General features: G+C 33.4%; 2 protein-coding genes across 7 annotated transcripts; both read left to right on the top strand.

Moving 5' to 3' along the window:
• Positions 1 to 321: 321 nt before the first annotated feature.
• LOC18103858 (cyclin-U4-1) lies at positions 322 to 2,331 on the top strand. 2 transcript variants are annotated; one of them, XM_024582059.2, is made up of 3 exons: positions 627 to 776; positions 877 to 949; positions 1,757 to 2,331. In XM_024582059.2, exons 1-3 carry the CDS (start codon positions 770 to 772, stop codon positions 2,025 to 2,027), a joined length of 351 nt encoding a protein of 116 aa, XP_024437827.1. In that variant the 5' UTR covers positions 627 to 769; the 3' UTR covers positions 2,028 to 2,331. The 2 variants fall into 2 exon arrangements, with proteins under 2 accessions (XP_006376963.1, XP_024437827.1); XM_006376901.3 differs by lacking the exon at positions 877 to 949 and having other exon boundaries at positions 322 to 776.
• Positions 2,332 to 4,730: 2,399 nt separating this feature from the next.
• On the top strand, positions 4,731 to 11,564 carry LOC18103857 (YDG domain-containing protein At5g47150). Of its 5 annotated transcripts, none has more exons than XM_024582619.2 (3): positions 4,731 to 4,894; positions 7,991 to 8,049; positions 9,740 to 11,564. In XM_024582619.2, the coding sequence occupies exons 2-3, from the start codon at positions 8,009 to 8,011 to the stop codon at positions 11,268 to 11,270; spliced, it is 1,572 nt and encodes a 523-aa protein (XP_024438387.1). In that variant the 5' UTR covers positions 4,731 to 4,894; positions 7,991 to 8,008; the 3' UTR covers positions 11,271 to 11,564. The 5 variants fall into 5 exon arrangements, with proteins under 5 accessions (XP_024438387.1, XP_024438390.1, XP_024438391.1 ...); XM_024582621.2 differs by having other exon boundaries at positions 4,742 to 4,894; positions 9,695 to 11,564; XM_024582622.2 differs by lacking the exon at positions 7,991 to 8,049 and having other exon boundaries at positions 4,736 to 4,894; positions 9,695 to 11,564.
• Positions 11,565 to 12,941: the final 1,377 nt, after the last annotated feature.

The following is a 12,941-nucleotide window of genomic DNA, read 5'->3' as shown; positions in this document are numbered from 1 at the left end:
ACTATTATTAAAAAAAAATCATACACCAAAATATTATACATAATTATTTCTTGAAATATTATACTTCAAATGAGAGAGCAAAGTTCTCGTCAATCTTTTAATTTTACTGTAGACAATTGTCTTTTAATTTTGAATAGATTAGAGAGATATATTTAAGAATACTATATAGTTTCTTTGATTAAAAAGATTTAATCTTTTGAAGGAAAAAAAAAAAAGTGATCGGAAAATACTACAAAGCCAGGGAGTTTCCTGTAAATTGAGCTCTGTCATTGTATCATTGGCCAGCTTAGCTTAGGCACACTCTCTTGCTGTCTTAAATAGGAAACTTGGAACGGAAAAAATAGTAAACAAAATCGTTCAACACACGCTATGCAAAAGGAAGGCAGGAGGTGTCTTATAAACACAGCTAGCACACAACAAACCAAAGTAAACCAAACAAGAATGGCAGAATTAGCAGAGACCACAGTGATGCCTAAGGTCATTACTTTCCTCTCTTCTCTTCTTCAAAGGGTAGCAGAGTCTAATGATCTTAGCCAACAATTATACCCCCAGAAAGTCTCGATCTTTCATGGCCTTTCTAGACCTCCTATATCCATTCAAAACTATCTTGAAAGAATCTTCAAGTATGCAAATTGTAGTCCCTCTTGTTTTGTTGTTGCTTATGTGTATCTTGATCGGTTTGCTCAGAGACAATCCTGTTTTCCTATCAATTCATTCAACGTGCATAGACTGCTTATCACAAGTGTCTTGATCTCTGTCAAGTTCATGGATGATATGTAAGTTATCTTCAATATTCACTTGTTGGGCTCATCTTTTTAAGCTTATTATGATGATTTATCTAGTTATCTTTGTGAAAATATTTCTGGGATTTTATAGTTGTTCTTGGATTTGGGATTAACCTTGATAAGTGGATTCAAGTTCAACTCTGCAATGTACCAGAGATTAGGGGGTAGGTTAGGCCTCTCAAGTTCAAGTCTTATCCAAGTTTGGAAAGGAAAAGGAATTCTTCATTTTCTTTGTTTTAAATGAAATTCTATGTGATGGAAATCTTGCATTCTACAGATAATTAGTTTTTTTCCTATCATATATTATGGTGAATTTACTCTCCAAATATAGTTATGATCTGAAACTTGGACTCCTTTTGCTTTTTGATAATTTTATTAGCAATAGGATATTTCCATTGCTTGAAATTGGCCCAGCCAAATCATGCCAATTCGATGAAATCCCCCCCCCCCCCCTTCAATCAACCAGATTCATTACTACAAAAAACTAGGTGCATATGGAAGGGCAACATATCCCATTTGAGTCAGCCACAACCAAGGGAAAAAAAAGACACCCATGTGTAAAACTCCGGCTTTCATTCGACACCACGACCTAAGTTTGCGGTGTTAATGTCTATGTCTGCTTAAGCATGCCTGTAAATCCCATCAAATGGTAGCAAATTGTAAGCATGTGTCACTATCATTGAAGAGAGGGGTCAGTGACAGCTCAATCAAAGCTCTGTATTTTGTTTAAAGCCACAGCATATGCCGCACAGTAGCATTTCTTTTCTTTCCATTGTTCCTTTTTTAGGCCATTTAAACTACTCTACCCTACTTGGGCCTCGGCTGTTTTCATCGACTGGCAATACCCACTTTGCTTTCCTGCAAGAATCATGGTGGTAGACTGGTAGTTTGTCTGTCATTCATTTCACTTGGAAACTATGCAGAACTGTACTGATGTAGCTAATAAATGTGTTCCTGTATTTTTCTGTCAGATATTACAATAATGCCTTCTATGCTAAAGTTGGAGGAATCAGCACCGCAGAGATGAATCTTCTTGAAGTGGATTTTTTATTTGGTTTAGGCTTCCAATTGAATGTGACACCCACCATGTTCCACGCTTACTGCTCCTACCTTCAAAGAGAGATGTTGATTCAATCTCCTCTACCGATTGTAGACCTTCCTCTAAATATGGCTAGACTACAAAAAACCCATTGCTGTTTCAACGAAGATGAATCCACTCATCAAAAACAGCTTGCTGTTTAGGTCATTTCTTAGAATGGTTAGGAAAGCTGGACCTAATGATTTTGTGTATTAGCTGGGGAAAAAAAAAAGGAGTAGACTTTTAGTGCCAGTCATGTAGGGTCATGCACATGATATTTTCCCTTAGCATTATGGTTTGAAATGGAGTCAAAACTCTCATTTGGCTTCCCATGATTTGTGGCATTGAACACATTTTCAAGCTTTTCTCCTTTTCTTTCTGGTTGAAGTTTTGGACTTGTTGCTCTTTTGGTTATTGACATGATCGGAATCTGCAAATCAATGATATGTACAGATGAGCTTTTTATCATTACGGCCTGGCTGACATGATCTCATGTATCATGATCCATCCCCCCTGTAAAACTTGGTCAAAACCTACCTGTACAAACCCCTGTTGCCCAAGTTCTTCAACGGCACAAGAAATCGAACAACTATTATCAGTAGAAGCAATCTTGCTTAGGCTTCTTCTCTTTGTTTTTTTCTCAATAATTCACAAGTAAAACCTCAACTACACTTGAAAATAAGAGGTGAATTGCACAAGGAGTTTTATGCAGTCTTGCTGTTAAAAAGATAATGTAAGAGTCTAATCAAATTGATTATTTATATGAATTTGTTTTTCACGTACGGTTATTTCAATTTAATAGGATTCATTCAGTGATCAATAAAGAATGCCATTTTTAATTTAAAATCCGAACTTTAAATTGATATTTTTTTTAAAAACAATTGTTGGTGTCTATCAATCGATTGAAGATTTTGGAACGAGATGCAAACCGTGTTTTATAAAAATTTAAATTTTTTTTATTAAAAATTAATTTTTTGTGTGTTTTGGATCGTTTTAATGCGCTGATCTCAAAAATAATTTTAAAAAAATAAAAAAAAATATCATTTTGATACATTTCAGCACGAAAAGCACTTTAAAAAGCAACCGCAACTACATTCCCAAACAGCCCTTAGTAAAAAATTGTAAGAATAAAGATTATCATTTTTTATTTAAAAAATATACCAGCAAAATGGAAGAGGGATTTCAAACTTAATCACATAAAACTTTTTGATACATGATATTCCATTCTCTTATTTTCAAGTCAAATGCACAATCAAATGCCATAATTATTTTCATAATACAATTTCAACCACGTCAATTTATTTAAAAAAAACAAAAAAATAAGAATAAAAATATTGGAAAATCAGACAATCAATTGAGTTTAAGGCCAAAAACTAAATTAAAGAAATTCATAAATAATTTTGGTATAAAATTGAAATACAATTAAGAAAGTGGTTTAAATTGAAGATCTGGGAAGTCAATGACTGAAATATAAAAGGTAGAGAAATTAAGGGGTCTGTTGCAATTCAGTTAGGGAAAAAATGGAAATAGATTAAGGAAAAAGACCAAAATTGGCCTAAAATTGAAGATATTTGGAACATAAGGACCAAAGTGTGACTGTGGAAAAATGCAGGGTTCACATTAAGTTTGTTGAGGGCTTAATTGAAAGAAATCTGAAGATAAAAGTCCAATTAGGCTAAATTGAAACTTTGTCGAAGAAAGGACTAAAAATAGAAACTCGCAGACATTGAGGGACTGAATTAAGTTTTGGCTCTTGGTAAAACGGCGTTGTTTGGCTTGGAAGTTAACCCCAATTAGAACGTAAAACAACGCCCTGTTATAATCGACGTGTCACCCATAGTTGTAATCGACGTGTCGTTCCTTTTAAAAAACGAAATGTCATTCATTGGCAATCTTCATATTCCTGGAAAAAACGTTGAACCTGCCGCGAACTCAGCTGATGGCTGATCTTCAGCCTCAATTTCCAACCATGATCGTCTCTTAAAAAAAGAAACAAAAAGGTGTTGCACACACTATGACATGCCAGCTACAATCTTGAGGCAATAAACCCCGTTTTTATTCCACAATCCATTCCCACGAATCAAGCAATTAAAGTGGCGACCGTCACCAGCTCTTGAAACTCCAGCACCCGGAATGATATCAAGCGCAGGTTCATGGAGAATTCAAGGGTTGATATCTTGCCCGTCCTTTATTAATGCTAAAGGACTCTTAAGACTCATGTCCGCCTATAAAAGAGGAGAGAATGCTGGCAGAAGAGGCACACGAGAGTAGAGAGTGTTGGGGATTTTCCTCCCTGCGGAACGGTGATGTTCATGATCATTGCTCAAAGGAGATTAAGCACACTAACACAATATTTAACGTGGTTCGGCAAATCGTCTACATCCACATGAAAGATTGATATTATTAGATATAGAGAAAGAATACAACACACGGAGAAGGATCACATCCACTCAACTCCCATCTCTCATTGCTACATAGGGCAGCAGCTGCATATGGCAGCAGGGTTGCTGGTGGCAGCCCTTCTTTCTTTTTCTTTTTTTTTCTTTTTTGTAGCTCTACTATTTGACTCTCTCTCTCTCATTTTGTGCTGCACTCTTGATGTTTATTTATAGGCTTCAATGACAGCTCCTCTTGCTCATTTGTCAACAATGGTGGCTACTCTTTGTTAATGGTTGGTGCAGCTTCTTTTGATATTAGCAGCTGCCACCAACAACCCATCATTGTGGCCTCTTTCTTTGACAATGTCAATAGGCTGCAAATATTGCACCAACAGCCCTCTTTGACTCTCACAAGTTAGCCTTCTTTCTTTGATAATGACAGCCATTTTTTTCTAGAGGATGGGCTGCAGATATTGCCATGTAATTGATAATATCCCAACAGAGAGGAAAGTTGAAAAAGGATTCGTAAAAGGCTGCGGGAATTTTGTTTTCCAAGTTTTCCAGTGATAACAAATTGCCTGGCCAAGAGAAGTGTTTCTGGACAGGAGCTAGCTCTCGATTCAATAAATTTTGCTTAGCCTGCATCTAAACAGGTATGATGCACTTTCATTTCAGTTCTTACACTTGTAATATATCTTCTGTTTGTTCTTGAACGATTGATTCCAATGGTTGATTAATATTCTTTCACAAAGAACATGATTAACAAGTAATTCTGAAAGATAAAAGAAGTGGATATCTTCGTGTTTAAAAGGGAGCAATGAAGAAAACTTGTAGCTTTGAGTCTGCGAACAAAAACCCTTGAATAGTTCATTCATGGCCATGAAAAACTACTCACAGTGATTTAGCTCCTTCGTTCTCCTGGGCAGAATCCTTCTCTTAAGTCTGTATTCTATATATGCTGTCATGAATGCCCAGTAATCATCTCATCTCCCTTTGGTTGATGTACCTTCTTCATTTGCAGTTCTGTGATTCATAAAAGTAAGTAAAATACTGTAGCTAGGTTGTTTTTATTCATTTCATCTCCAAGGCAATTTGAAAAAGAATGAAAGATCATTCTCTAGGTTAACATACCCTTTCTTGTAATTTATGAGCATAAAATAAATAATTTCCATGTCTTTGTAATGTATACGAATAACAGTGAACAAAATATTGGTTAGTTTCTCTTCGATTCATGAACAAAATAATCCTTGTTTGTTTCCAGGAATTCATTTTCCTGGAAACCATTTTCCCCACTTTCCCATATTTGACAACTATAAGGAAAACTAGTCAAAGGAATCCAAATTCCGGTCAAAGAAAGATAATACACTTTAAGCCAGGAAAGTGCTTTCCTTTCCTTATTTTGGCCATGTTTGTTTCCCGGAATTCATTTTCCGGGAAACCACTTTCCAAACTTTCCTGTGTTTGTTTGCCATTAGGAAAGTTGGTCAACGGAAAACACTTTCCGGTCAACGGAAAACACTTTCTGGTCAACGGAAACACTTTTCAGTCAACGGAAAACACTTTCCAGTCAAAGAAAAATTTGGTTTGATTTCTAGGAAAGTGTTTTCCTTTTTGGCTGTGTTTGTTTTCCGGAAAGTGGTTTCCGGGAAACCACTTTCCAAACTTTCCTGTGTTTGTTTGCCATTGGAAAAGTTGGTCAACGGAAAACACTTTCCAGTCAAAGGAAAATTTGGCTTGGTTTTCAGGAAAGTGTTTTCCTGAAAAATTTGGGCGGAAAACACTTTCCGGAAGTTGTGGAAAATTTAGAAATGTCATTATTTGCTGATTATATCAAATTTGATCCTCAAACTTTTGATTGCTATATATAATTTGTTTTGAATATTTATTTTTCAATTTCATCTCTTAAAATTTAATTTTTATATTAATTTTGGTCCTTATTTTTATAATTGCTATTTGCTTTTTCCTTATCATTTTTTTATTGAAATTTTTTATCTATCAAATTTGGTCCTCATTCTTTTGATTTTTACTTATTTTATTTGAAATAATTTATGAAATGTTAATTATTATTATTTTAATTTCTTCACCTTTTATTTTTTTTAATTTTTTAGATTTGATCTCTATTATTTTGATTATTATTTATTTTATTTGAGATAATTTATGAAATTATATTTTTTTTCAATTTAATTCTCATTCAACTTTTTAATTTGTAAGATTTGTTCCTTATTATTTTAATAAACTTGAAAAAATAAAACATTAATAAGTTATTTTCCAGCTCATTTTCCATAACATAACCAAACACTGGAAAGTGTTTTCCAACTTATTTTCCATTACACTACCAAACATCGGAAAATACTTTCCCGGAATTTACTTTCCCGGAATTCACTTTCCCCGGAATTCACTTTCCAAAAGGAAACTACTTTCCTGCAAACAAACGGGGCCTTTAAGGAAAACATTTTCCTTTCCTTTGTTCACAAAACATGTGAACGTTTTATGACTTTTGATGATTTCTTTGTTTTTTTAGGGGGTGGGTGGCCCAGCATCCAAACATAAGGATTTTATAAATCATTTTATTGTAATTACAAGACATTTTTGTTTCTAAATTAAATTTAATTGGTTCCCAATGACGAAAAATTAAAATTAAAATAGTTGTTAATCTAATGTAATATATAACTCTTATCATAAACTAATTTGGCTTTCTTCATATGAAAAAAAAAAACTTATTTTAAGCTTTTAAAATTGAAAAAAAAAATATTTAACTTAAAAAATATTTCACAAGCTTATTTTTCTATAATATGATATGACATATATAGTTATATTTTATAAAATAAGCTATATATGAATATAAGATATAATAAAAAAATTCATCATTATACTTTTTAGATTTCATTCTTTTATTGTAAGTGATTAAATATTTATATTAAATATTTAATATATATTAGATAAACTTGAAAAAAAAATTAATTCATTAATAAATTATTTTCCAGTTCATTTTCCATAACATAACCAAACACTGGAAAGTGTTTTCCAGTTCATTTTCCATAACACTACCAAACATCAGAAAATACTTTCCCGGAATTCACTTTTCAGGAATTCACTTTCCCCGGAATTCACTTTTCAAAAGGAAACAACTTTCCTGCAAACAAACGGAGCAAAATGAATTTAAAATTATGTCGACAACCTTCCGTGCTGAATTAATAATGTGTTTTCTAGTCTATTTGAAAGTGTGGTTATAATTATTTTTCAAATTATTTTTTACTTGAAAATATATCAAAATAATATTTTTTTTATTTTTTAAAATTATTTTTAATATTAACGTATTAAAATAATTTAAAAATATAAAAAAATATTAATTTAAAATAAAAAAAATAAAAAAATTTAAAATTTAAAATTTTTTAAAATGCAAAAATAAATAAATAAACTTAAATTTTAATAAATATAAGAATAAATCTTTTATTTTTAGTTATCGATATCAAAACTCTTCGTAAAATAAAATAAAAAATTATTACCTGAACTATTACCTGTAATTTGTTTTGAAATTTTAAGGTCAAAGTCGGGTTTTGGATAAGTATGCCCACTACGAAATAATCAATATATTACTTTAAAATTTTAAAAACAATTACATTTATATCGATACATATATAGAAAATCTAGGGTTTTCCCTAAACTGAACATCACTTGATACTCTCCTCTCTAGCCGCTCATGTCACTGTCATTTTGCTCTCTCTTGTGACTACCATACTAACTCGCAGGAGGAACAGTTTGCCCAAATGTCTTCCGAGTGCAGATCTACATGGAGCTGCAATTCTAGGTCATGCTCTCTTCCAAAGTGTCTTTTCAGATTTAGTGTTTTCATGGAACTTTAGAGGACATTATTTACGAGGATTACAAGTGAAGTTCTTTAATTCTTTTTTTGCATATTAATGTTCGGCTGTTTCGAAGCCGTCCACTACTCTAATTTTTATGTTCTTCCTACCATAATATTGAGAGCTGTGCTCTGTGCTCAGCTTCTCATAATTGCTCCAATATTAGCTCTAAAACTGTTTTCTGGCAGTTACTGACTGTAAGATAAAGTCATTCACTGGAATTAGTTGTAATGTGATTCTTGAAACTGCAGAAACATTTGGGATAATCATTAGGGTTTCGGGTCGGATTGGATTTGGGTTACGGATACTTGAAACCCGATTCGGTTGGGTTTGGGTATAAAAAATCCGTACACTGTATAGTACAAAACCTGACGCATGGATTCCATTGTCATTCCCCATTCCTAGAAAGTATAGGAAAGAAACTTCTTGCAGGGAAAGGAAACAAATTTCTACCCTAGTCATCACCACCATAGTATAGGGCTTGTGTTAAGGATGAGACTTAGTCGTAGCAAAGAGGTTAGTTTGAAGGGAAGGAGGTGGGTGAATTATAATTGTAAGAGTTTTTGAAATTTTTCAATAATTTTATTAGTTATTTTATTTTTATTTTTTAGTTTAAAAATTTCAATACTAGTTGGACTCTATTGAATAAGGATTTTTTATATAAAATTGAATTGGTAAAGGTAAATACTGATGATCTTTGCAATAAGGAATCTATCAAAAGCAATATCAAATTTGAAGTTTAGGCACTAGGTAAGGACTGCTTTGATTTTTTAAGCATCAATAATTCATGTGTGGTGAGAAGTTTTTTTCTAGGTATGAAAACTCTACATGAATACATCTTTTCTAAAATTGTATTTAAGTTATTTGTGGCAATTCCTTAATTAGGTTGAAAAGTTTTTGTTCAGAATTTGTTTTGTTTTTCTTAGTTATTTTATTTTTTATTTAGTTTTGGAATCTTGATGCTAGTTGAATTCTAGAATGGCTATATTTAATAATGATATCTTTTCTACAAGGAGTAGGATTTAGGCCTCTGATTAGTATAAATAGGGTTCTCTAACTTATTTATTAGAACTTATTTGATTATTCAAGAATTTTTGATATTTAGAGTTCATTAAATCAAAATTTTCTCTACAATTTAGCTATAATTTTAGGATTTGTGAAATCTTTGTTTTTGCTATACATTGCATCACTCCCACTACAATGCTTTTGATTTTCTTTGTCCTTTCAAATTTTAAATTGTCAAGCTAAACAAAAAAGAAAGAAAGAAACCCTTCAATTCCTGCCTATAAAATCTCCCAAAACGCTTGAGATTTTGTCTACAACTTCAACTTAGAACCTTTCAGCTTCAAGGGGTACTTCAGGTTCCTTCACATTCCTTTCTTTACTTGAATGGTTTGGTTATTGTAGTTGTTTGAAGTGAATTTTTATTTTTTCTTTTAATTACTCAGTAGATTTTAATTTTGAAATGTGAGAATATTGCTTCTTGCCTTACTTATACTGCATGTATCATGTTTATGTGGTGTATGTATATATGTTGTTCCTTTGTGCTGTGTTTTTGACCTAACATGACAGTGCAATTATTACAAGCAGAAGTGTTGTTCTTTTGCTCAATTAACCTACGATGAATGGGAACAGAACTTCTACTCAATGTTTGTTGAAGTCTAAGCACAGAAGAGTAGATGCGACTTGTGAATTTCCCAGAGGGTGTGGAAGATTTCCAGTTGTGATGGACTCAAGTGATTCTGAAGATGGCATTGGTGATCATTCACAGTTTCTAAAACATCGTGTTGTACAAGTTGTACCAAGAAAATACCCTCCTCCAAGGATATTGAAAGGATCTTTTGTCCAGCGAGATTTTCCTAGTGCTTTTCAGCAACAGGATTTGCTTTCTGCTTCAAAAGAGGGTTTACAAAAAGTTGTTTCTGCTACCAAGCCTATGGAGAAAGCTGCTGCGGAAATTGCCGGAAGGAAATGCCCTTCTCTAGGGATGAACTCAAGTGATTGTGATGATATTAGTGATCATGGACAGTTTCCACAAAATCCAACGATGTCAAAAGCATCTTCTGTCCAACGAGATTTTTCTAGTGGTTTTGGGCGACAGGATTTTCATTCTGCTTCAAAAGAGGGTTTACTAAATACTGTTTCTGCTAGCAATCCCAAAGAGAAAGCCGCTGCAGAAGCTGCCTCAAGGAAATGCCATTCTCCAGGTATATTGACAGACTTTTTGGCCAAGCAGATTCGTCCTGCTGCAAAACAGAATATGTCTTCTGTTTCTAATGACATTTCAACCAATGACCGCCGGAAACAAAACTCTGTTTCCCAAGAAAATATCATAACAAATAGTTGCGGAAATCAGAATACTGGTTCTGTTTCCAATGACATTTTTCTGCGAAATGGGAAGAATGCTACTAGGGTAGCGGGTTTTAGGCCGAAGAGGAGGTTTAATGTTACTTTGGGCAACAAGGAAACTGGTCAGTGTCATCAAAAATCAAGTGCTCGATGCGATGAAGTGAAGAAGGTCCTGAGATTGTTTCATCAAGTACTTGCCAAGCTCTGGAAAGAAAATGCAAGGAAGCCAAAAATGGAGAAAGACTATAACATCCCTAGACATGCAGCATTATTTCTTAAAGATCACAAAAAATGGATTAATACAAGCAAACGGGTAGGTCCTGTTCCTGGAGTTAACATCGGTGACAAATTTCGATTTCAGGCTGAACTGAATGTAATTGGCCTTCATTGTCACTTTTACAACGGTATAGATTATATGAAGAAGAATGGGATCTCATTGGCCACTAGCATTGTCGTGTCTGAGCGGTATGCTAATAACATGGAATCTTCCAATGTCCTCATTTATTCTGGTTCTGGTGGAAATCCAGCAGTTCGAGGTCAGCAACCACTTAAAGATCAAAAACTAGAACGAGGAAATCTTGCATTGAAGCACAGTATGGATTGTAAAACTCCCGTTCGAGTCATTTGTAAAGTAAAGCTCAAGAGTCCTCAAGCAGCTTCCTTTGAAGGTACATGCAAGCGCAAAAATTTGAACCCAATATATGTCTATGATGGTCTTTTCACAGTTGAAAAATTTTGGGAAGAAAGAGGAGAATTTGGTAAACTTGTCTATAAATTCAAGTTAAAGAGAAATTTGGATCAACCGCAGTTACCTTGAGGATTTAGCAAGCAATTGAGGGCATGTTTTGATGGATGATATTTCTAATGGAAAAGAGAAGATGCCAGTTCGTGTTTGGGCATGTTTTGATGGATGATATTTCTAATGGAAAAGAGAAGATGCCAGTTCGTGTTTTGAATATGCTTGACAATGAGAGGGCACCACTATTTTGTTATTTAGCAAATGGAACTTGTAATGTTGAATCCTTGTTAAGTGCTTGTGATTGGATCGATGGATGCTCCTATTCTAAAGATTGGTCATGAAAAATCAATGGAGGAGACTTTCTTAGCATAATTGTTTTCATTGTGGCATCTCCTTAGTTGTTAAGATTTTCTATGTTTGAAGGAGTTCTGAAAAAGTTCAATGCTCAGACTAATAAAAACCTGATAATTTGATTGTGATATCGTACTGAAATTTTTAAAAGGTTTTATTATTAAAAAGTTTAAGAAAATAACTTCATCTAGTTTAAATTCGACTTAGGAAAGCTCAAGAATTATTTTTATTGTAATTGGATTTATTTTATATAATTTAGATTTAAGGTTTTTAATTTAATTTAATTTTTATTAATTATGATGTTTTTCTTATATTTAAGCAAGCTCTAGATTATTTTTCATTGAATATTAATGAAATAAGCCTTTTAGAGCATCTTCTCAACAATTTTGTGTTGAAATCTTAGAGCTTGAGATATTCTAATTTCTCTCTATAATTTCAGGTCTTGAGACTTTAAGAATCGAGGAACTTATTATAAGGGATAATTATAAAAAAAAATCTTCTTATTTTCTATTTAAAGTTTGATAGGGTAAGGAGTTCTTCGCAGGACTCGTAAAATTGGGTGAATGTTTGTTAAGATCAAATGAGATGATTCAGCTCTCTAAAGCATGGGGTAGCAGTAACTCCATAGACCATTAAGAATTTTCCAGTTTGAGAGCAGTAAATAGTTGACGTCTGGTTACGAGTCTTCTGTCTATTTACCGTAATCCAGCGTAATCCAGGGCTGGATAGCTCCCTTGTATATTTCAAGAGTATAATACATACGTTTTTGGTGTCAGAAAATGAATACTGCTGAGAGACTGCATTACTCTTTAACTCTCTAAGAACATTGAAGAATCAATGGAGAGACTTTTTACTGTTTGATGTTTCTTCTGTTCCTTCCTTCCATCTCGCTGTGCATTTTTTCACTCGAATCAAGAAATTGCACAAGTGAATGGAATGAAAGGCATGGAGCCATTTAGAGACTGTGTTTGTGGGTGTGAGAAATGGCTGAAACCACATGCCGGTCGAGAAAACATAAAGACGTCTCTTGATTGGAGTTATTGCTCTGAAACATTGGAGGTGTTGCTCTTTCTTTCAGGCACAACGTATGATTGTTGCTGATTGGATTGAAAGTTTAGTAAATGTGAATTGCAGGCAATGGAAATGAAGTGGGATGGACCAATATCAAGCTGGAACGATCTACATCTTCTTTTGTATCCGGACTAACTTTCACATACTTGATTAATTCTTTAAAGTTTTAAAGTTAACGATGATGTAAATCTCTAATAAATTTAAAGTTTGTGATTCTCGAACTAATAATCTTTAAAAAACAAATTCAGAACCTGAACAATTAAATTATACCCCTCGAATTACTATCTACAACTTCTTTCTATCTGCAGTGCAGTGGAAGCTCTTTTT

This window comes from Populus trichocarpa, chromosome 12, assembly GCF_000002775.5.
Source record: "Populus trichocarpa isolate Nisqually-1 chromosome 12, P.trichocarpa_v4.1, whole genome shotgun sequence".
NCBI lineage: Eukaryota > Viridiplantae > Streptophyta > Magnoliopsida > Malpighiales > Salicaceae > Populus > Populus trichocarpa.
Note: the sequence above shows the minus strand (reverse complement) of the source record. Positions and strands in the feature narration are given on the sequence as shown.

What these genes read in the sequence shown, in the direction of transcription:
- LOC18103858 (XM_006376901.3), top strand. Translation starts at nt 370, where the DNA reads ATGCAAAAGGAAGGCAGGAGGTGTCTTATAAACACAGCTAGCACACAA. An exon ending in GTCAAGTTCATGGATGATAT is followed by an intron (nt 777 to 1,756) that starts GTAAGTTATCTT and finishes TTTTTCTGTCAG; the next exon opens with ATATTACAATAATGCCTTCT.
- LOC18103857 (XM_024582619.2), top strand. Translation starts at nt 8,009, where the DNA reads ATGTCTTCCGAGTGCAGATCTACATGGAGCTGCAATTCTAG. An exon ending in ACATGGAGCTGCAATTCTAG is followed by an intron (nt 8,050 to 9,739) that starts GTCATGCTCTCT and finishes GAATGGGAACAG; the next exon opens with AACTTCTACTCAATGTTTGT.